We start from the raw sequence: 22,447 nt of genomic DNA, 5'->3' as shown, positions 1-22,447 counted from the left end.
TTTTTTTTTATTAGATTGACTAGTACTTTGTCTATTTTATCTGTTTTTTCAAAGTACCAGCTTCTAGTCTTATTTATTAATTCAATAGTTATTTTACTTTTGATTTTATTAATTTCTCCCTTGATTTTTAGTATTTCTAATTTAGTTTCCATCTGGGGATTTTTAATTTGCTCGCTTTCTAATTTTTTGAGTTGCATGCCTAATTCATTGATCTCTACCCTACTTAATTTGTTAATATATGCACTCAAGGATGTAAATTTCCCCCTGAGTACTGCCTTGGCCGCATCCCACAGAGTTTGGTAGGATGTCTCATTGTCATTTTCTTCAATGAAATTGTTGATTGTTTCTATGATTCCTTCTTTGACAAATTGGTTTTGGAGAATCATATTATTTAATTTCCAATTAGTTTTTGATTTTCCTGTCCAGGTGCCCTTACTAATTATTATTTTTATTGCATTATGATCTGAGAAGGTTACATTTATTATTTCTGCTCGTTTGCATTTGTTTGCAATGGTTCTATGCCCTATAACATGGTCAATCTTTGTGAATGTGCCATGTGCAGCTGAAAAGAAGGTGTATTCCTTTTTGTCCCTATTTATTTTTCTCCACAAATCAATTAAATCAAATTTTTCTAGGACTTCATTCACCTCTCTTACCTCTTTCTTATTTATTTTTCGGTTTGATTTATCTAGATCTGAAAGAGGAATATTTAGATCTCCCACTAGTATGGTTTTACTATCTATTTCCTTCTTGAGCTCTGCCAGTTTCTCCTTTATGAATTTGGGTGCTATGCCACTTGGTGCATACATATTGAGCAGTGTTATTTCCTCATTGTTTATACTACCTTTAATCAGGATGTAATGACCTTCCCTGTCTTTTTTAATCATATCTATTTTTACTTTGGCTTTGTCAGAAATCATAATAGCCACTCCTGCCTTCTTTTTCTCATTTGACGCCCAAAAGATTTTGCTCAAGCCCTGAACCTTAAACTTGTGTATGTCCACCCGTCTCATATGTGTTTCTTGTAGACAACATATGGTAGGATTTTGGTTTCTAATCCACTCTGCTATTTGCTTCCATTTTATGGGCGAGTTCATCCCATTCACATTCAGAGTTATAATCATCAGTTGTGCATTTGCTGACATTTTCGTATCCTCCCCTATTCCTACCCCCTTTTTCTTATACTATTTCCTTTTCAACCAGTGGTTTGCTATTGAACCGCTATTCCTTATCCCCTCCCTTGATTAACTTCCCTTTCTACCCCCTCCCCTATTTTTCCCCCTCTTTTTGTTTTTAAAGGCCTTATGAATTCCCTCCCCCTTCTTCTCCCCTCCCTTTTTTTGACCTCCCCACTCCCCTGTTCCCCTTGGTTTATCCCTTCTGACTTTATCAGAAGGGTTAGATAAGAGTTTTATGTCCCAATGGATAGTATAGCTACTCTTCCCTCTCCGGGTTGATTACACTGAGAGTAAAGTTTGATTATTACCTTTTAATGCTCTCTTCCTCTCCTTCTTATAATAGTATTTGTCCCCTTTCCTTCCCATGCCCTCCCTGTGTGTAATAGAACATCCTATCTTTCTTATTCACTCAAGTTTCTCTTGGTGTCCCCTGCTATTCACCCCCTCTTTCTCTTCCCCCATGTCATCTTAGATTATTTAGTGTTCCACCCTCACCCTGTGAATTATTCTTCTGATTACTATAATAGTGAATAGAGTTCACTACAGAGAATTATATATAACATTTCTCTACATAGGAATACAGATAATTAGATCTCACTGAGGTCCTTAAAAAGGCAAATTTAAAAATTATAAGTTTTCTTTCTTTCCCCTCTGTATCTTATTTACCTTTTCATATTTCTCTTGATTTTTGTGGTTGGATATCAAACTTTCCATTTAGCCCTGGTCTTTTCTGTGCAAATACCTGGAATTCTTCAATTTTGTTGAATGCCCATACTTTCCCCTGGAAATATATAGTCAATTTTGATGGGTAGTTGATCCGTGGTTGCAGGCCCAGCTCTCTTGCCTTTCTGAATATTGTATTCCAAGCCTTGCGATCTTTTAGCGTGGAGGCTGGCAGATACTGTGTGATCCTGATTGGTGCTCCTTGATATTTGAATTTTTTCTTTCTGGCTTCTTGTAAGATTTTTTTCTTTTGCTTGGAAACTCTTGAATTTGGCAATTCTATTTCTGGGCGTTTTCTTATCTGGATCGAATGTCGCGGGTGTTCTATGGATCCTTTCAATGTCTATATTGCCCTCTTGTTGTAGGACTTCAGGGCAATTTTGCTGAATAATTTCTGTTAGTATGGAGTCCAGGTTTCTATTAATTTCTGGTTTTTCTGGAAGACCAATTATTCTCAAATTGTCTCTTTTAGAACGGTTTTCTTGGTCTGTCATTCTCTCATTGAGATATTTCATGTTTCCTTCTATTTTTTCAGTCTTTTGACTTTGTTTTATTTGTTCTTGTTGTCTTGAGAGATCATTAGCTTTTAATTGCTCAATTCTAGCCTTTAAGGATTGGTTTTCGGCTATGATCTTTTGGTTTTCGGCTATAATCTTCTGGTATTCCTTTTCAATCTGGTCATTTGTGGTGTTCAATTTGCTTCTCAGTTCATTTGGTTTCTGAGCCTCACTTTCCAATTGCAAGATTCTACCTTTTAAACTGTTATTTTCTTGCCAGATCTCTTCCATTTTCCTCAAAATCTCAGTTTTGAACTTTTCCATAGCTTGTGACCCGTTTTCCTCATTTGAGGAGGGTCCGGATGCTTGTTTGTTCTCCTCCTCTGTTTGTTCGGTTGTCTGGATTTTCTCTGTGTAAAAGTTGTTGAGTGTTAAAGATTTCTTTTTCTTGTTGTTAATCTTTCTCTTCTGAACTTCCTGAGGCTGGGTAGCCATCATTAGCCCAACAGCTTCTCAGGTTTATCCTCGCGCTCAGGGTCTGCCCGCAGTCTTTTGGCTCCTGAGGTCTGAGTTCTGGTTTTTTCCAAGGTCAAGCCCCCTGGTGGACCCCCTTGCTTGATCCTCTGCAGGAGGTTTCTTTACAAGTCTCAGGGAGCTGCTTCCACAGTCATATACCCATCTGCACTGGTTCCCCACTCAGGGTTTCAGAGCTTTAGCTTGTGGCTGTGTCTGCCTCCACCCACGCCTCCACCCGCGCCTGCGCTCTGTTCCCGCGCTCTGCGCCCTGCGTTCATTCTCTGTGCCCTGCTCCCATGTTCAGTGTTTGTGTGCGTTCTTTAGCTTTTTGGGGTCCTAAATCTTGCTGCTCTCAGGAACAGGCCCCAGAGCTGCCAATGACTCGATGGGTGCCCCAAACTTGCTCTATTTCTTTTTAGCTGGCTTTGGCGTTATAAGTGGTGTGTGTGGAGGGGGTGGGGGTGGGGTGGTTGCTCAGCCCACAATTTAGTGAGAGCTGTTTCACCCCTTTATAGCATGGTAATGCCCGATTCCACGTACCTTCCACGCTGTGCCCTGTTGTGGGGTTCCTCCGTTCATCTGGACTTGTTTTTATGTCCCCTTGAGGAGTTTTGTGTGTTTCGGTCAGGAGAGGTTAAGAGCTGCTTCTTACTCTGCCTCCATCTTAACCTGGAACCCTAGAGTGGTGCTTTTAATAGCCTTTTTGGTTAGTGGGATAATAAGAGGTTCGTATCAGCACTTTTAGGAAATAAATTATTTCACCTAGTTAATTTTATGCATAACTTAAGTTTGTCCTTTTAATTACTAGTACACTAAAATATCTTTCTAAAATAAATTATTTCCCAGATCATTTGTTCAAGAGGTCAGAAACATTTGCAAACTTTCCTTGGTAACTCAGGATTATCATTATGAATATCCATTATTGTGGTATGATCACAATTGTATCATTGTGGCATGACTAGCTAAAATGACTGCTTTAAATTGTAAAAGATAACTTTCTATAAATAAATGTCAGAATGGCTCAGATAATTGCTTTCCAGTATTTGTTTTTCTTTCTTACAAAATGGGAGTACAAGGAATACAATGTCCAGCTAGAGTAAGTGATCTTATCTACTCGAAAACTGTATTTTTAAAAATCTGTCAGAAGTCCATAGGGAAATAGGAAAGGGGCAAACAAGATGGAAACTTCCTAGTAGGTGACCAGAGACAACAAAGGCCATTACAGCTCTGTATGCAGAGACAATAAGAATGAAACATTCCTAGGAGAAAGCCACATGAAATCCATCACAGGGACCTTGGAAGCCACTGACAATAGCAGTGACATTATGAGAATAGCTTCAATTGAGCATAGAATAGAAATTCTTAGAATGAAAGGACTTAAAAGTCTATAAAACTCTGCCCTAGGAAATCATAGAAGGCTCTGAAAATGCTATTAATCTTAAAGACTAAAGGGGACCTAAAATTTATCATTGCTCTACATACATCTTGCAAAGAGGCTATAAGCCCAGGAACCCATTTGACTCAGGACAAGACCAAGGAAGGCTGACTTTGCTACCCAAAGGCTCATCAGAAGATAGAGACTAGTCCTAGAACAAAGCCTTAATTTAGGATTTAACACTTGAGCTACGACTAAGCCCAAGAAGACACCAATCACCATAAAGAAAAACCAACTAAGAAGAAGAGGGTAAATCTGCAATAACTTCAAGCAGAGTCAGAAAAAATAAATTTTCCACAAACATTACATAAACACCTGGAAGAAATGAAGAGAAGAAAATAGAATAAGAGGAAAGAACTAGAAGGAGAATAGTTTAGAAGAGAAAGTTGTAAATTCAACCTAATTAATGGGTTTTCCAAAAAATTAACATAGGTGTGATATAAATCAATTTCTCCATAAGACTACAATAAATATTAGAACAACATCAAAAGATTGAAGAAATAGAATGTGTTAGAAAAAGATATCTGATATCTAAAATAACTGACTTGGAAAACAGGTTACATAGAAGTAATTTAAGAATCATCTGATTCTTTGAAACTGTTTTCCAACAATGATTATCACCCCAAAAAACCTCAACAGTATATTACAAAAAATGAATGAAAACTGTCCAGATCAATTAGAACCAAAGGACAAAGTAAAAACGGAAAAAAAATCCACTGATTCTTTCTTATAAAGAGCCTCAAAAAGAAAAGTGCCAAGAAGGTCATAGCCAAATTCTAGACCTTACACATCAAAAATATTTATACTACAAAAAGTCAGAAAGAGTTTTTGCCAGAAGTCATAGTTAAGATCACACAAACTATCTAGAAATATAATCTTCCACAATACAAAAAAATACAGCCTTAGAATAACCAAGAATGAAGAATAACTTAACTTGAAAAACTGAGTGTAATCCTACAGGAGGGAAAATGGATCATTAATGGAATAGAGCAGAGTAATTAAACACTTGGGCATATGCTGGCCAGCACTCTCCTGGGTACTTAATTAAAATGTAATTAGGAAAAAGGTAATATTAATTTGGGTTTTCTAAGTTAATATCCTCCTGGCAAGGATCTGTGTCTATTTGCACCTGATATCACTGGAATAGCAGACTTTCAAGCATTCCTGATGAAAAGTAGAAATTCTGGAACAAACACAAGAATTAAGGGAAACTTGAGAAGATAAATTTATATAAATAAGCATAAAGGGCTGTTTGATAATAAAGTGTTAATATCCTAATGTGGATGGGGGTAGGGAAAAGAAACAAAGGTCACTTCAGTGCCATTATGTCTTTTTTTTAATCTTTACCTTCCATCTTAGAATCAATACTGTGTATTGGTTCCCAGGCAGAAGAACAGTAAGGGCTAAGCAACAGGGGACACACAGCTAGGAAATATCTGAGAACAGATTTGAACTCAAGACCTCCCATCTTTCAATCCACTGAGCCACCTAGCTACCCTGAGAACTGTTAGGTCTTGAAGAGGACATTGAGTGAGTTAAATAAGGTAAATAGAAGGCATAATGGAATAGAGGAATTATTTCATTCCAATGGTTTTAAGAAGCCAAAAAAAGGGGAGAGGAGCAGTAAAAGGAGTACATTAATGTACAAAGGATAAAGAAAGGGTGGAACTTGGTATTCCATGTAACTGGGGTGTTTTACAAGATTATACAAATATGGAAGAATATATGGAAGAGCAAGCATCAAAAGAACCTCATTCTTGTCAAAACCAGAAAAAAGAGAGTTCAACATACACCTCCAAATATCCATTACACACAGAGAATTTGGTATAGAAAGACATCAAACTCAAAAGAAAAACTGATGGGGATAAAGTGGGACATGAAGTGAAGAGGAAAATTCTGGGATAGAATAGCTACCATCAAAACAAACTTCAGCTTTGAAGGGTTATTTATCAAGAAGGATTCATATTTTAAAAGAAAAGACAAGCATTTCAATTTTTTTAGAGAAAAAAGTAAGTACAGTGATCTTGGGCCTAGTAAAAAGGAGAAAAGAGAAACAATGGAAGGGAATAGATTGCTTCTGTTATAAACCAGTGGTGCTGGTGTCTTTTCTTTTTCATACCTTTTTTAAACTTGTGAAGAGGCTACTGGGAAGGGTGTCAAGAGGAAATAGAAACTAGGGGGAAATCTTTGTGACAAGTTTCTCTGGTGAAGACCTAATTTTCAAAATATACAAGAAATTGATTCAGATATATAAGAACAAGAATCATGTCCCCAATAGATAATAGTTAAAGGATATGAACTGGCAGCTCTGAAACCTAAGGTGGAAACCTAAGATATCAATAGCCATATGGGGGGAAAAAGGTGGAGAGCTAAAGCTATGTGACACAGATGTGTGAGTACCAAGCTTGGAGTCAGAAAGACTCATCTTCCTGAATTCATATCTGACCTCAGACATTAATTGTATGACCTTAGGCAAGTCACTTAAACATGTTTGCTTCAGTTTTCTCATCTGTAAAATGAGCTGGAGAAGGAAATAGCAAACTACTTCCATATCCTTGCTAAGAAAACCCCAAATAAGGTCACAAAGAGTTGAATGCAAACTATAAAATGACTGAACTGAACTGATGGCCAATCACCAATAATAAGAGGAATTCAAATTAAAACAGCTCTGAGGTTCAACTTTTCACTATCAGATTTGTGCAGATAAGAAAAAAATTCAAAATAATAATTGTTGGAAGGGCTTGGGGAAAGTTGGCTCACTAATCACTAATGTTAAGGGAGCTGTGAATTTGTCTGGCTATTATGACAAGCAGTTTGGAACTGTATCCCCAAAGTCACTAAACTGTATATGTCTTTTGATTCAGCAATACCATGGTTTATCTCTAAAGGAGTTCAAATAAAAAGGAAAAGAAAATAGAAGTACAAGATTATACAGAGCAGTGGGGCAGCTTGGTGGCAGAGTGGATAAAGTACCAGGCCTGGAGTCAGGAAGATTCATCTTCCTGAGTTTAAAAATCTGGCTGTATGTCCCTGGACAAGTCACCTGACCCTGTTTGCCTCAGTTTCCTGATCTATAAAATAAGCTGGAGAAGGAAATGGCAAGCCACTCCAAAATATTTGCCAAGAAACCTGAAATGGGGTCATGAAGAGTCAGACATGACTGAAATGACTGAACAACAACAAAATTCATAGCAGTTATTTTTGTTTTAGCAAAGGAATGGAAAGTAAGGGGGTGTCTATCAGTTGGGGAATGGCTAAATAATTAATCTTTGGTATGTGAATTTAATGCAATATTATTGAACTATAAGATATAAAGAAAGAGACAATTTTAAAGACTCATTGGAAGACATATGAACTTAATTGAGTGAATGAAACCAGAAGAATAAATAGCAATATTGTAAAGAAAAACACCTTTGAAAGACTTAAGAATTCTGATCAATGCAATTACTGAGATTCCTGTTTCTGTGAGTAGAAACACTGATGATGAAACCCGCCAGACAGAGCTGAAAGTATAGAAAGAGATGAACATTTTTGGACATGACTATGTGAATTTTCTTTACTTGATTATGACTTTTTGTTAGAAGGTTGTTTCTTTGCCTACCCTTTGACCCAGCCATATCATTGTTGGGTTTGTATCTCAAAGAGATAATAAGGAAAAAGACTTGTACAAAAATATTTATAGCCATTCTCTTTGTGGTGGCATTTCTGTCCCCACAGTTCTTTCTCTGGATGTGGATAGCATTCTTTCTCATAAGTTCCTCTGGATTGTCCTGGGTCACTGAATTGCTGATAGAAGAAAAGTCTATTACATTCAATTGTGCCATAATGTATCAGTATCTATGTACAATGTTTTCCTGGTTCTTTTTCTTTCACTCTGCATCAATTCCTGGTGGTCTTTCCAGTTCACATGGAATTCCTCTAGTTCTTTATTCCTTTCAGCACAATAGTATTTCATCACCATCAGATACCACAATTTGTTCAGCCATTACCCAGTTGAGGGGCACTTCTTCATTTTCCAATTTTTTGCCACCATAAAGAGCATAGCTATAAATTTTTGCACAAGTCTTTTTCTTTATTTTTTCTTTGGGGTACAAACCCAGCAGCACAATGGCTGGGTCAAAGGGTAAAGTCCTTTGCACATAGTTCCAAATTGCCCTCCAGAATAGTTGGACCAATTCACAACTCCACCATCAATGTATTAGTGTCCCAATTTTGCCACATCCCCTCCAACATTTATCACTGTCTTTTACTGTCATATTGGCCAATCTACTAGGTATAAGGTGGTACCTCAATGTTGTTTTAATGTGCATTTCTCTAATCAGGAGGGGTTTAGAATACTTTTTTCATGTACTTATTGATAGTTTTGATTTCATCATGTGAAAACTGCCTATTCACGTCCTTTGAACATTTGTCAATTGGGAAATGGTTTGGTTTTTTGTAAATTTGACTTTGTTCCTTGTATATTTGGGAAATTAAACCTTTGTCAGAGAATTTTGTAATAAAAACGTTCTCCCAGTTTATTGCTTTCCTTCTAATTTTGGTTGCTTTGATTTTGTTTGTACAAAACCTTTTAAACTTGATATAATCAAAGTCATTCATTTTATATTTTGGAATGTTCTCTATCTTTGGAAGTCTCTTCTTGCTACTATCAGCATACCTACCTCTACTAGTCTCATAACTCAGCATTTCTGGTATACAGTGAGACTAAATAAATGAGTCTGATGAAATTGTGTTTAAGTAAGCATAAATAGACTCTCAGAGGGGCTCTTTCTAAAAATAGTGCCTAATCTTAAAGTACATGCTTTTGAGATACCTATTTTGACTACTTATGCCCTTTGCTTACTTTTGTGTTCTCAGCTATATTCCAGGGAGTTGGGGATGTCCAGAAAATGTGGTATATAATTAGCATTTTCTCATTTATTATCCAAGGAAGAGACTGCTTGCTTAAAGATATTTTATAGAGTGCTTTTCTTTATAGACATGTTTGTGTTTGCTCTTATGATTCAACTTTTATATTTTATCATTTCAAGACCTGTACCAGCTCCGCAATCAACTAAAGAGTACATAGCTCCAAGTTCACACTTTCTTCATTCTCTTCCCAGCTTTCACCAGAGCTGTAATGGAGTATCGAAGGCAGAACAGAGATACTTATTTAATATGCTCTCTGTTAGGGGCTTATCCCCATCCAGATATAACGTGGACAGAAAATAATGCAACCAAGCGGAAAAGCAACATAAAAGAAATTTCATCTCAACCTCCCTTCTCTGTTAAAAGTCAGCTCAATATCGCAGACTCAAATTCCTCTTACCAATGCATTATTGAAAATTTGGTACTGAATCAAAGATGGATTGGGAAATGGAAAGCAGGTGAGTTCCCACTGCTACAAACTACAACAGAGGGTTTAAGAACACAGAAGGGTCTCCATATCAATCTCAAAGGGCGGTATATTTGGGCTGCTGAGTATAGCAGAAGATCCCTCAATCTACTTAGAGATAAGAAATGAACATATGGGAACTGATGAAAATGAAGCAAAATAATACAGAGATCTAGATAAATGTGCATCCATGTATGTATATATATATATATTTGTGTACATATATGTATCACTATGCATTATATATATGCATGTACCTATGTTTTGTCTATTGGTGTGTGCATGTATGTATGCACATATGTATATGTACCTAATGTGACTATATGCATACATACATCTATGTGTATATATTTGTATTATATATATGACATATATATGCTTACATATGGGAGAGTTTGGAGAAAAAGATAATGATCTGTTTTAAATAGATTGAATTTGAGATATCAGCATAAGATCATCTAGTCTGAAATGTCCCAATTCTTGTACCCTTAGACATCCCTCATCTATCTATATCTACATATCTATATATGTGTCTGTCTCTGACTATGTCTGTGACTTTTATGTCTATGTCTATGATGATGTCTATACCTGTGACTTTGATTGTGACTGTGTCGACGTCTATTACTATATTTATGTCTATAACTATTATGTCGATGAATGTGTCTATGTCTATGGTGATGTCTAAGTTTATGACTATTATGTCTATGTCGATGTCTATACCTATGACTATATTTATGACTGTGACTATGTCTATGGCTATATCTATGTCTATAATTATTATGTCTATGTATATGATGATGTCTATATTTATGACTATTATGTCCAAGTTAATGTCTATACCTATGACTGACTATGTCTATGACTATATCCATGTCTATAACTATTATGTCTATGTATTTGTCTATGATGGTGTCTATGACTGTGACTGTGACTATGTTCATGACTATATCTATGTCTATAACTATATCTATGACTGTGTCTATGTCTGTGTCTATATCTATGTCTATAACTATTATGTCTATGACTGTATCTATGTCCATGATGATGACTGACTGACTCTATATATGACTATATTCATGTCTATAATTATTATGTCTATGTCTTTGTCTATGACTGTGTCTGTGTGTGACTATGTCTATGCCTTTGACTATGTCTGTGACTATATCTATGTCTATAACTATATGACTGTATACATGTCTATGATGATGACTAACTGTGACTCTGTGACTATATCCATGTCTATAACTATTATGTTTATGTCTTTGTCTATGATGATGTCTGTGCCTGTGACTATGTCTGTGACCGTATCTATGTCTATAACTATTATGTCTATGGCTGTATCTATGCCTATGATGATGACTGACTGTGACTCTGTCTGTGACTATATCCATGTCAATAACTATTATGTCTATGTCTGTATTTATATATCTATGTGCATTCTCTTCCATCTACTCACATAAGTCACCATGCTGATGTAGGTTCTCATCACTTCATACCTGAATTATTGATATAGCAAGGTTGGTCTCCTTGCCTTAAGTATCTCTTCCCTCTATCTTCCTTTCAGTGCTAAAGCAATGTTACTAAAGGCAGGCCTGACCATTTATACCATTATCCCTCCCTTACTCAGTGGACTCCAGGGGTTTCTTATGGGCCCTAGGATTACTTATAAAATCTTCTTTTTGGCTTTTAAAGCCCTTCACAACATGGCCTTTTCCATTCTTCTTATACTTTACTCCTCCCTCTGTACTCTGGCTTTCTTGTTCTTTTTCATGTGTATAGCATGCCATCTCCCAATTTTGTACCTTTTTACTGTTTGTTCCCTGTGTCTCCCTTCTTATGCTCCTATCAAGGAGGCTTCCTTGGCCTCATTCAAGATGATTAAAATCTAACACTCTATAGAAGTATGCTTTTCCACCTCAACTTCCCCCTTCCATTTAGTGCCATCCCTCTGATATTACCTTCCATTTACACTGTATGTATCTTGGATGTAAAATTTTCAGATGTTTTCTTCTTTATTAGAAAGGCATCTCATTGAGGATGAGGATCTAGTTTTTACCTTTCTTTCCCAACACCTAGCAGAGTAGTTTGATACATTATAAGTACTTAATAAAGGCATGTTAACTGGATTACTGATCTGAAATTTCATTGTAGGAAGGAACTCCTGGGGAGGAAACATCCTTTACCAAGAGAGATTGGCACTTGTTCCAGAGAGTCACCAAAAGGATATGTGACTTTCCTAGGGTCATACTCAATATTTTAGAGGCTGCAAGTGAGCTCAGGTCTTCCTTAGACATTGGCCCACTCTATGCTAGGTACCTCACTCATGTTTTGTTGTTATTAATTGCTTTACCACATTTGCCATGTTTCCTTGAAGCCAGGCTCCTTGAAGCTGGCTAAAAAAATTTCATAATTGAAAGGAAGCTCAGAAGTTCATACCCCACCTAATGTATGAATCCCCACTGTAATATCCATTTTTAGGCCAACATGATCAGACAGCCTATGAAATAAGATTTGAAAAAATTCAAAAAGCAATTAAACATGAACTTCTTCCCCTACCACTTATCAACCTCCTACTCTTCCAGTTCTCCTTTTTAAAAGAAATTTTAAAAAGAATTATTATGCTTCCATTAACTTTATAACAGCAACCTTTTTATCTGCTCTCATGTACCCATTCTTACCCAGTCATTAACTTTTGCTCTGACTCTTTCGTCTATATAATTTTAAGGCAGATCATGTCATTCCAATTTCCACTTGACCCTATTTACACTTTCACAGAAATACAGAATTTCAGAAGGAAGGACATCAGTGGCCCTCTCATCCAACCAATATATAAAAAAAATTCTTTTTCAACATACATGACAAGTAGTCATTCAACCTCTGTTTGGAACCTTCTAATGAGGAGGAATCTTCTAACTCTAAAGAAAGATTAAATCATTTTTAGACATCTATTTTTTGGGAAGTTTATGTTTTTTTTCCTGACATCAAGCCTAAATTCGCTTCTTTACAATTTCTCTCCATTGGTACTGGTTCTATTTTATGGGGCAAATGGAATAAGTCTGATATTTTTTTCAAATTCTCTAAGACAGCTACTATGTCTCTCTCTTCCCCCACTATGTCTTTTCTTCTCTAGGCTAAAAATTCCCAGTCCTTTCAACCTATCCCTATACAACATGGACCCCAGACCCTGGTTGTGCCCCTCTGGACATTTTCTAGTTTATTAATGTATTTCTTAAACAGTGGCACCTAGAATTGAACATAGTACTTCAGATGAGATTTGCTGAAGGTAGAAATTGTAGAAAGGTAGAAGGTGGAAATTTCACTTCCCTGTTCCTAGCAGCATACCTCTCAGTGCAACTCAAAATCTTTAAACAGTATTAGCTTTTTACCTATCATATAAATGATTTACCATCTAGTCAACAGCTATTTATCTTTTCCACAAGAACACTATAACAAAAGCTTTGTTGTAATCAAGGTAAACTCTATTTAACAGAATTTCCCTCATCTACCAGTCCAGTAACCCTTAAAAAAAAGAAATTAGGTTAGCTTAATATGACTTATTCTTGATTAAGCATTGTTGGCTTTTTGCAATCACTGCTTTCCTTTTTTAAATCTTCACAGACCATGTCTGTTCTAGAATTTTCCCAAGAATTGAAGTCAAGCTCATTGGATTATTATTTGCTGGCTTTTATTTTCCCATTTTTGAAAATTGGGACATCTTCCCTTTCTTAATCTAATAGTACCCTTCATTTTCCCACAGCCTTTCAAATATCATTCACAGGGGTTCAGCTATCATATTTTTTTGCTTTTTTGTCTCTTCCTTTAAATCTACAAACTAGGTTGCTCATTTCACTATCAGTCCACTCCCCCCCCCCAACTCACTATTTTCATCTCCAGCTTTCATTCAAAAGAAAGTAATATTATCAAAGTTTTCCTAAATATCTCATGGGGATAGTAAGAGTTATAGATGTTTTCCTTAACCTCCGTGCCTCAATCTTTATAATACCAAAGGTGCTCACAGAGAAAAAATTGACCTCAATGATAATTCCAAACCATCTATTAAATCTATTAAAGAGACTGAAAAACCATAGTATTTTTCTGGCCAAATTTCTATAGTTGGTGTCAATAGAAAAGTATATAGGGTTTGAACATTTAAAATATGTATTTTAATTCCTTGGAGCATCCTTAGAAAGTTAACCTTTTCTCTTAGTCTACTCTCTCCAAACCAAATTTATTTATTCATTCATTTATTTTTAAAAATAACATTTACCTTCTGTCAGTATCAATTCCAAGACAAAATGATAACAAGGGCTAGGCAATCAGTACTAAGTGGCTCACCCAGGGTCGCAAAGATAGGAAATGTTTGAGGCCAGATTCGAACCTGATCTTTCTGACTATAGGTTCCTCCGTAATATAGAATCTTAACAGAAATGCTGAGGAAATTCAGAGGTTAAATGACTTGTTCATGTTCCTACAACCAGTAGAGATTAAAGGCAGGTCCTCCTGACTCCAAGATCCAAGAATGGGTCTTCCTCATTCTATATATCATGGCAGGCTACTACTTGACTTCTTATTAAATCTTTGAAAAGAAAATAAAAATATGGTAAGAAATCAATTTAACCCATGTACTATATCAATCTCTCTCTTTTTTAGATACTCTTTTAAAAAAACAAGGTGAAGAAGTTTTATTCCCATGTAAACTTGAAAATGAGGACTTTTTGCCAGAGAAAAACATACATGTTATTTGGTCCAAAGTGGAAAACACATCCACTACAACCTTGGCATCCTTTTCCAGCTCCTCAAGCAGAAAGCTTTATGATAGTCGATTCTCTTGGGCCAAAAACCTAACTCATGAAAAGAATGACTTCTCTTTAACTTTAAAGTCTCCTGCTCCGACAGATAATGGGGATTACCTCTGCAATATTTCATCAGTAAACTATACTCAGCTCACTATGCAATTTTTGAGCGTTGGTAAGTTACCACATTTGGCAATAGGATGGAACTATCAATATGTAAAGCATGTCAATAGAAATACATGAATCATTAAGCCAGAAATGAAGAGCTGATTTTGGCAAGGAAATTAATCTTAACCTGATCCAAGAATCCCCATGTTCATCAAGCATTGGTTCTTACAATATGTAAGATTGATTGCCCTTCTTTTGCAAAACAAATTGAGATAATTTTCATTATACCAGGTCAATATAGAGGATGTTGGGATTGAGAAAATGAGATAGATCACTGCTACTCCTACCCTATTCCTTCAAAAGTGCACCAAGAGTAGGTAACCAAGATAGCTTGCATGTACTCTGAGACAACCCTGGAAAGAAAGAAATGCTATGTGACAGAATTTCTTTAGAGACCACACAATCAACATTCTAGTCTTTTAGGTCAGGTAGTCTTAGTATATAGATAGTCTTCTCGATGAATGTTCAATTAAGAAATGTCCTCAAAGAACAGTAAAAATCATGACACATTTAACTTGGGGGTCTTTTTTCCATTAAAATTTTTATATTGACCTATTTTGTTTCACATAACTTAGGTTTCAAAAAATATCTCTCTCTCCTTACCCAACAAGCTATCCCTTGTGATGAAGAATGCAGGAAAAAGACAAAAAAGCAGTTTAGCAAAATCAAACAACATATTTATAATAACTGATAATATGTAATGTCCTACACCCATTATCCCCTACCACTGTATAGGAGCAGATGAGGTATATTTTTCTGTTTTTTTACCAGGACAACTTGGTCATTATCATTACAAAGCATTCCACTTTGTTTTATTTGTTCAGAAAATCACAGATCCAAAGCTGGAAGACACTTTTAGAGAACATCTAGTTTAACCCCCTCATTTTACAGATAAGGAAACAGAGACCCAAAGAGATTAGGTGACTTGCTCAGGAATATACAAATTGTGAGTACAATAGTCAGCATTCAAAATGAAGTTCTATGATTCCAAATTTGGGACTTTTCTCACTGCATTACTGTCCCAAATTAAGAGACAATAGATATCAGATGATTTTTTTCCCTCCCAGGCAAAATTCATAAAAGCCAATGGCCAAAGAAATATATTTTGGGTGCGTAAGAAGCAAAAGTGTTTTTTTTTTTAAAAAGGCATTACATTCATTAAGTTTCAAATAAATAGAACTCCTACTCCATGGCAATTCAGGGGTAATGTAAGCAATACCTAAAATGTTAGAGAGAGCCTCATTGCTATTATAATGGATATTATTTTCCTGCTTCTCCTTACTTCACTTAGAATTAGTTCACAAAAAACTTCCCATGCCTCTCTTAATTCTTCATATTTTTGTATTTAATGTTCATTTTGCTCTCACCACTTCAAGGTGTATCCAGAATTCAAATAACAGTTCTGCTAAGATGTCATTGTCTTTTAAATTTTATCAATATGAATTCCTGGTCAATTTAGTTTTCAGGCTAAATCAAGTTGAATCCTATTTTCTTTTTAGAACTCTTTTAATACTGTTAAAGTTTGAATTGTAGCACCTAATAGCTTTGGTAATCTTTTTGCTTACCCAACTACTTAACAATTTATCTTTCTTTTTATATAGAGTCACATGAAGGAAGTTCTTCCCTACCAAGTTACCTTCCATGGTTAATTTTGGGAATTGTTCTTCTGATAGGTATATAGATTTAGTATTGGTATTTACGTGTATGTATGTGTACATTTGTGATATTTTACCTTTAGCCAAAGTTTTTTGTTGGTGTTGTTTTTTTTTTTTTGCACGAGTTACATTTCATATAGAATTTGAGGTAGCTCTTAAGGCATCTATATAAACATAGTTCATGTGACACATCACCAAAGACTTGTTGAGGGCAGTTTTCCATGGATCAGAGAGCTATACATTTATCCTAAGATTCTTCTCTGAGACTCTAAGAAGTTAGATATCTTGTCCAAAGTTATATAGCTACTGTGTCAGAGGTGATGCTTGAACCCAGGTCTTCCTGACCTATACATTACTCTGTGCCACCTCGCCAAATGATTCAATGTCCAACTGAAAAATCACTTAGTCTATAAAGTCTAGTGCAATATTTCTTTATGGTATTGATGTAATGCTATGTTCTTGAAGGCTCTGCCAGAGATATGAAGACTTTTGGAAGAGTTCTTCAAGTCTGAAAAGATATTGAAGATAGAGCCATTGGTAAATAGTATGCATGAGGCAGCTAGCTAGTGGACACCAGGGGACAGAATGCCAGACCTGGAGTCAGGAACATTCATCTTCCTGAGTTTAAACCTGGCCTAAGGAACTTACTAGTTATGTGACCCCAGACAAGGCATTTAACGCTGTTTATCTTAGTTTTCTTATCTGTAAAATGAGTTGGATAAGGAAATGGCAAACCACTATAGTTTCTATGTCAAGAAAACCCCAAATAGGGTCATGAAGATTTGTACATGACTGAAAAATGACACAGCAATGAAACAGTGTACCTATTGTTCTTTAACAAATCTAGCCAAATCTAGAAAGATTTATCATCAAATTGTCTTCAAAATGATGTCTATTTGGACTATAAAAGTAAAGGGTTTATAATCTGCATCATGGAAAGACCACCCACACTTACTAAATCACAAATATTGGGAGTATCAAAATAAGTAACAGTAAAACCAGAGCTTGTAGAAAACTGAGAAACCACCTCGTCCAGAGGTTATTCATCAAGTGTTGCTTATTTTTTAAATTAATAACTATTACAATATTATGTATTTTATTTTATGCATTTAAAATATTCTGAGTCAGGGTTCATGGGCGAAAAAGTTAAGAACCCAAGTACCTCAATTTACAAATGAGGAAACTAAGGCTAGGGAAGATAAATAATTGCTGGTGGGGATGTCCTTTTTCCACTAGGGTGCTCTTCCCAACATAATGTGCTTCTTAAATGGTGTAAGGAGGGACCGTGGCTATTACATTCCAGATGGTAGATCAGACATACATCAGGATCCTCCAGTAGACTTTCCACTGCTGCTGCCCCTTATGGCTGTAGGGAATTATTTTATTTGAACTAAAATTTACTAAGAGACCATTTTATTCAGGGCACTGTGGTAACTACAAGAGGAGATGCAAAGTTTAAACAAGACATTGTCCCTCACTTTATGGAGCTTCCAATTTCTAATCTTTCCAAAGTCAGACATAAAAAAATTTGAAATACAGCAAGGTAAGATTGATGCATTAGAAGTGAATAGATCAGGAGCAGGTGGGTAGCTCAGTAGATAGAGAGCCATGCCTCAAGATAGGAGGTCCTGGGTTCAAGTCTGATCTCAAAAGCTATGTGACACTGGGCAAATCACTCCATTTCCCAGCCTTTATTGCTCTTCTGCCTTGGAATCAATACACAATATTGATTCTAAGATGGAAGGTAAGAGTTTTTAAAAAGTGAATAGATTGTATTTTAGAGCTTAAATGGACCTTAAGGATCATCTAGCATTTAGCTCAACCCCATGATTTAATAGATAAGCAAAGAGATTCTTTAAGGTGAAGTGATTTGCCAGAGGTCATATGTGAAGCAGAATTTGAATCCAAGTCTTATGATTTTTATATATAGTTTTCTTCCTACTTTACTCCTCTGTGCTTTATGGGGAAGAAAACAATTGTTAATATGGGTCAAGGGATTGTTCAACAAAGGTTTACTTTTAGAGGTAGAATTTGAGTTGTAGAAATTTGGTGAGTCAACAGGGGGAAGAAAGGCTTTATTAGTCACAGGGAATAGCATGATAAAAGGCATGGAGGCAAGAAATTGAAAGGTTCCATGTGAATGAAGTAGAGACTATGGGAACAAAATTTGGATGAAAAAAAATTAGAAAGGTAAGATGGAACCAGATTGTGGGATAGTCTTGCATGCTAGGTAAGGAAACTAAACTTTATTCAGAAGGCAAGGGGAGCAATGGATGGTATTTAATTGGAAGAGTGATGCATTCAAATCTGCACATCATGAAAATTAGTTTGGGATGGTATAAAGGACAGTTTAGTCAGTTAACAAATAGATTTAGCACTTACTTTGTTCCTAGCAACATGCTAGATAAAAAGCCAGTCCTTGCTTTCAGGAAACATATAAGCCAAGATTGGGACACAAAATATAAAAACAGAAAAGCAAGAGGGGAGGGAAAGAAGGTACCCAGCATGGTGTTATGTTGGAGAGGTCCAATGGAGTACAGCCAGTTTGGAAATGAAGAGATGGCTGGACTGAGCTCTCTCCATAAATGGAGGTTCTGGGAGGGAAAGCCTGTACCCTGCAAACCAAGGAAAAGAGGGGTCTGGGGGCAGATGATATGGAAAACGTTTCACTTCCAGGACTGGTCATGTAGAAGGTAAAGGCTTAGTGGGAGGAATCAAGTGGAGTGAGCAGAGCTCTTAGGAAGCTATAGTTGTAGTTATTTGGTGGTTTATGGGTGCCTATTCTAGTTTGAGAACAATGGGAAAAGAGAAGAGCCCAAGGATAAAATTAATATTGCATGAGAGGTTGGTTGTTCAATCATATCTGATTTTAATTGACCCCATGGACCATATGGTTTGCCCTTTACTTCTCCAGTAGATTTAGGTAAACAGAAATTAAGTGACTGACCCAAAGTCCCACAGCTAGTAAGCATCTGAGGCTAGATTTTAACTCAGGAAGAAGAGTCTTCCTGATTCCAGACTCAACCCTCTATCCACTGAGCCACCTAGCTGTCTCCTAGGCAATGAGAGGTAGCATAATGCCAAGCAAAGAGAGCTACCCTGAAATGAGGAAGACCAGTTCAAGACTTGCCTTTGACACAGTAACACAGAATTCGAAAGGTTAGAAGAGATCACAGGGCCAATCTTGAGTATCCTGTATGGATACATATTATCTATATGCCCCTGGCAAGTCACTTAACCTATGTCTTTGGCATCTCTAAGCCCATAAATTGAAGAGTATTTGCCAAACAGTTTTAGTTGGTAAAGTTACCATACCTAGATGCTCTATACCAATAAAATCATAGATCTGGAGTTTATGTGTGTGTGTGTGTGTGTGTGTGTATGTGTGTGTGTGTGTGTGTGTGTGTGTGTGTGTGAGAGAGAGAGAGAGAGAGAGAAGAGGGAGGTAGAGAAGGAGAATGAGGGAGAGAGGGAGAGAGAGATCTTGCTACAAGACAGAAAATAAGGGAGGAAGGAGAGCAAAGTGTCAACGATAACATTAAGGTTTCCAGTATAGAGATTGGGTGAATAATGTTATCATTGGCTCTTATATCCTGCTTCTGTGTTTTTAAAAGCCATCAGTGACCATTTACTCATCAAATACAAGGTTCCTTTTCCGTTTTAATTTTCCTTGACCTTATAGAATTTGTTACTGTTGACCACTTATCTATGATATATTATTTTTTTCTTAGGTTCAGTAATCTCACATTCTGCAGGTTTTCTAAGCAACACGCACTAGCATGTATAGGATTTTAGGGCAACAGCATATACTTACCCTGTTCGTTCAAGTTTTGTTGATGACCAGGATGTTAGGCAAGGCAAGTCAGGTTCCTTTGTCTCTTCCCTTTCATTGTCCAATAAGAACTAGGAAGGACATTGGTCCCCGGCATTTTAGACTTTACTTCCCAAAAATATCTCTGCTCTGAGAAGTGGTTAAGAAGTGATACCTTGAGGTTTTTATAATCTAAAGGCTACCTGTGGGAAAAATCACATGCTTCTCAAGAGCTACAATATAGTTTCTTTATGAGAAATATATTAAATAGCAATGAACTCATCAAAAATACTGCTAGCCTACAGATATGAGTTCAAAGCTTCCAGAAGAGCTAATGTTCCTAGATGCAATCTCATGTTTCCATAGTTTTCAGTAAGGTGTGATGGTCTTACTTGTCTATTTCTCATTCATCACTGTGGGGTGTGTTGTGTGTGTGTGTGTGTGTGTGTGTGTGTGTGTGTGTGTCTGTCTGTCTGTCTGTCTGTCTGTCTGTCTGTCTGTTACTGAATCTCAGAAAAAGATAGCTCAGTGATTTGTCTTTAATAAGTACATCAGAAATATTACGGTATTCACTCTGAACCTTGTAGTATTCATCATATCCCTCTTATTTTGTTCCATTCTAGTTGTTGTCAATGTTGGTCAAAGAAAACTATAGAGGAGAGAAGAGATGGGAGAGAAAATTGGACAATAAAATGTTTAGAAGAAAAAAATAAAATAAGTGACTATAGCACACAGTTTTGCCAGATATGGGTTTCAATTACCTGACTTATTTCAGCCGCCCTTTATAGATTATTGTGGCTGCTCTTTGGATTTCTTACATGTTTCTGATATACTCTCAAAATAGCAAATATTTTAAAAGTCTGTTTTTCTTTGTCCTTCTTGGTAACTAGTTATTGTCTTTCACATGCCCCTTTTCAAACATATTCAAGTTCCTTCATTCCCCAATGTTATCATGTTCAAATAATCTTCTCGATTTTATCTTTTTGTTATAGTACTAATAACAACAAAAATAATTTGGAAGAAATGTCGTGCATCCAGAAATACAGGTTAGATATTTTCCTTTCATTCAAATTCTAAATTTCAAGGTTCAATAAAAGAGTTATCTTTTCTCTAGTAGCATTCCTGGAATTTGGGTATATAAAGTTCCAGAAAAAAAATAAAATATAAATCAATATGAGTAAAGTTCTTTCCATGATATATCATGGTCTTTGCCTTTTATAGAAAAAGGAAGCCAAATAGCATACATTATCAAACAGGTTGCTATTGTTTTTAGCCCAAATGACAGTTGTTGCATTCTCCATCATTTTAAGTTTGAATCCTCCTCTTTTGATTTGGTTGTATACCATGCCTATGAGAGCAGTCAAACATTGATTCTTTGGATTGAAAAAAAAAGTGCATTACTCTAAGGCATGTTTTCCAAGACTGAGAAAAATAGATGACTAGATTTAACCAAGCACTGAGTTACTGAACTTTTTACAGCAAGTTCTTGATTCTCTAGAATCTGTAACAATCATTTGATTGGTATTTAGATAGTCCTGGCAAAATAGCCAAAAGGTGAGACAGAGCAAAAGTTAAGGACACAGTGAATCAGAGAATAAACAGGAGTGGGTAAAGAAGGTGAGACTGAAATGAATTTATTTGTTAGGAACATTACTGAAAGGTTTGGGGGAAGTGAGGAACTTGAAGTTAGTTATAATGAAGTTTGCTATGCTGTCCCCTTTGCTCTAAATCATTAATTACTGAGACAGTGTTTCTAATCACTTTAATGATAAGAAAAAAACTGTCTTTTAAAATGACACTTCTTGGAAGCATCTAACAAGCTGAAAATGATTCTTTTTATATCTTAGGCCCTGGAACACCAACAGAATCGGAGCTACAAGAATCTAGAAGGCCATTATCTGCTTCTTCTCAATAGTCATTATGTTGTTGAAGACTCCAGAGATAGAGTCCTCAGTAATTCAAAACTGGCAGTCTGGGGGGGGGGGGGAGGGGTGTCAAGATGACAGAGAACATACACAGATCCAACTAATCTCTATAAAATTGCATTCCAGAAAAGCCAGGATATGACAAAAACTTTTGGGAAAAGCCAGAAAACGCATGTTAGAAACTAAGTATAGACCATTATCTCTCATAGTACTCCAAAAGAAAGTCAAAATGTGTATATGATTTAAATATAAAGGGTAATGCTATAAGTAAATTGGGGGGGACATAGAATTGTTTATTTGTCAGATCTGTGGAGAAAGGAAGAATTTATGACCAAATAAGAGATGGAAGAACATTCTCAGATATAAAATGAA

At 36.1% G+C, this 22,447-nt stretch overlaps 1 protein-coding gene across 1 annotated transcript in view; it reads left to right on the top strand.

Moving 5' to 3' along the window:
- The window catches only part of HHLA2 (HERV-H LTR-associating 2), a 137,817-nt gene extending 115,752 nt beyond the window's left edge, over positions 1 to 22,065 (top strand). The window contains exons 4-6 of the mRNA XM_044669193.1: positions 9,452 to 9,715; positions 14,374 to 14,691; positions 21,998 to 22,065. Of these exons, the coding sequence (XP_044525128.1) occupies positions 9,452 to 9,715; positions 14,374 to 14,691; positions 21,998 to 22,065 (650 nt within the window). The remainder of the gene's footprint in view (positions 1 to 9,451; positions 9,716 to 14,373; positions 14,692 to 21,997) is intronic.
- The last annotated feature ends 382 nt before the right edge of the window (positions 22,066 to 22,447 follow it).

This window comes from Gracilinanus agilis, chromosome 3, assembly GCF_016433145.1.
Source record: "Gracilinanus agilis isolate LMUSP501 chromosome 3, AgileGrace, whole genome shotgun sequence".
NCBI classification, from domain to species: domain Eukaryota; kingdom Metazoa; phylum Chordata; class Mammalia; order Didelphimorphia; family Didelphidae; genus Gracilinanus; species Gracilinanus agilis.
The sequence above is the reverse complement of the archived record's forward strand: the minus strand, read 5'-3'. Positions and strand labels throughout refer to the sequence as shown.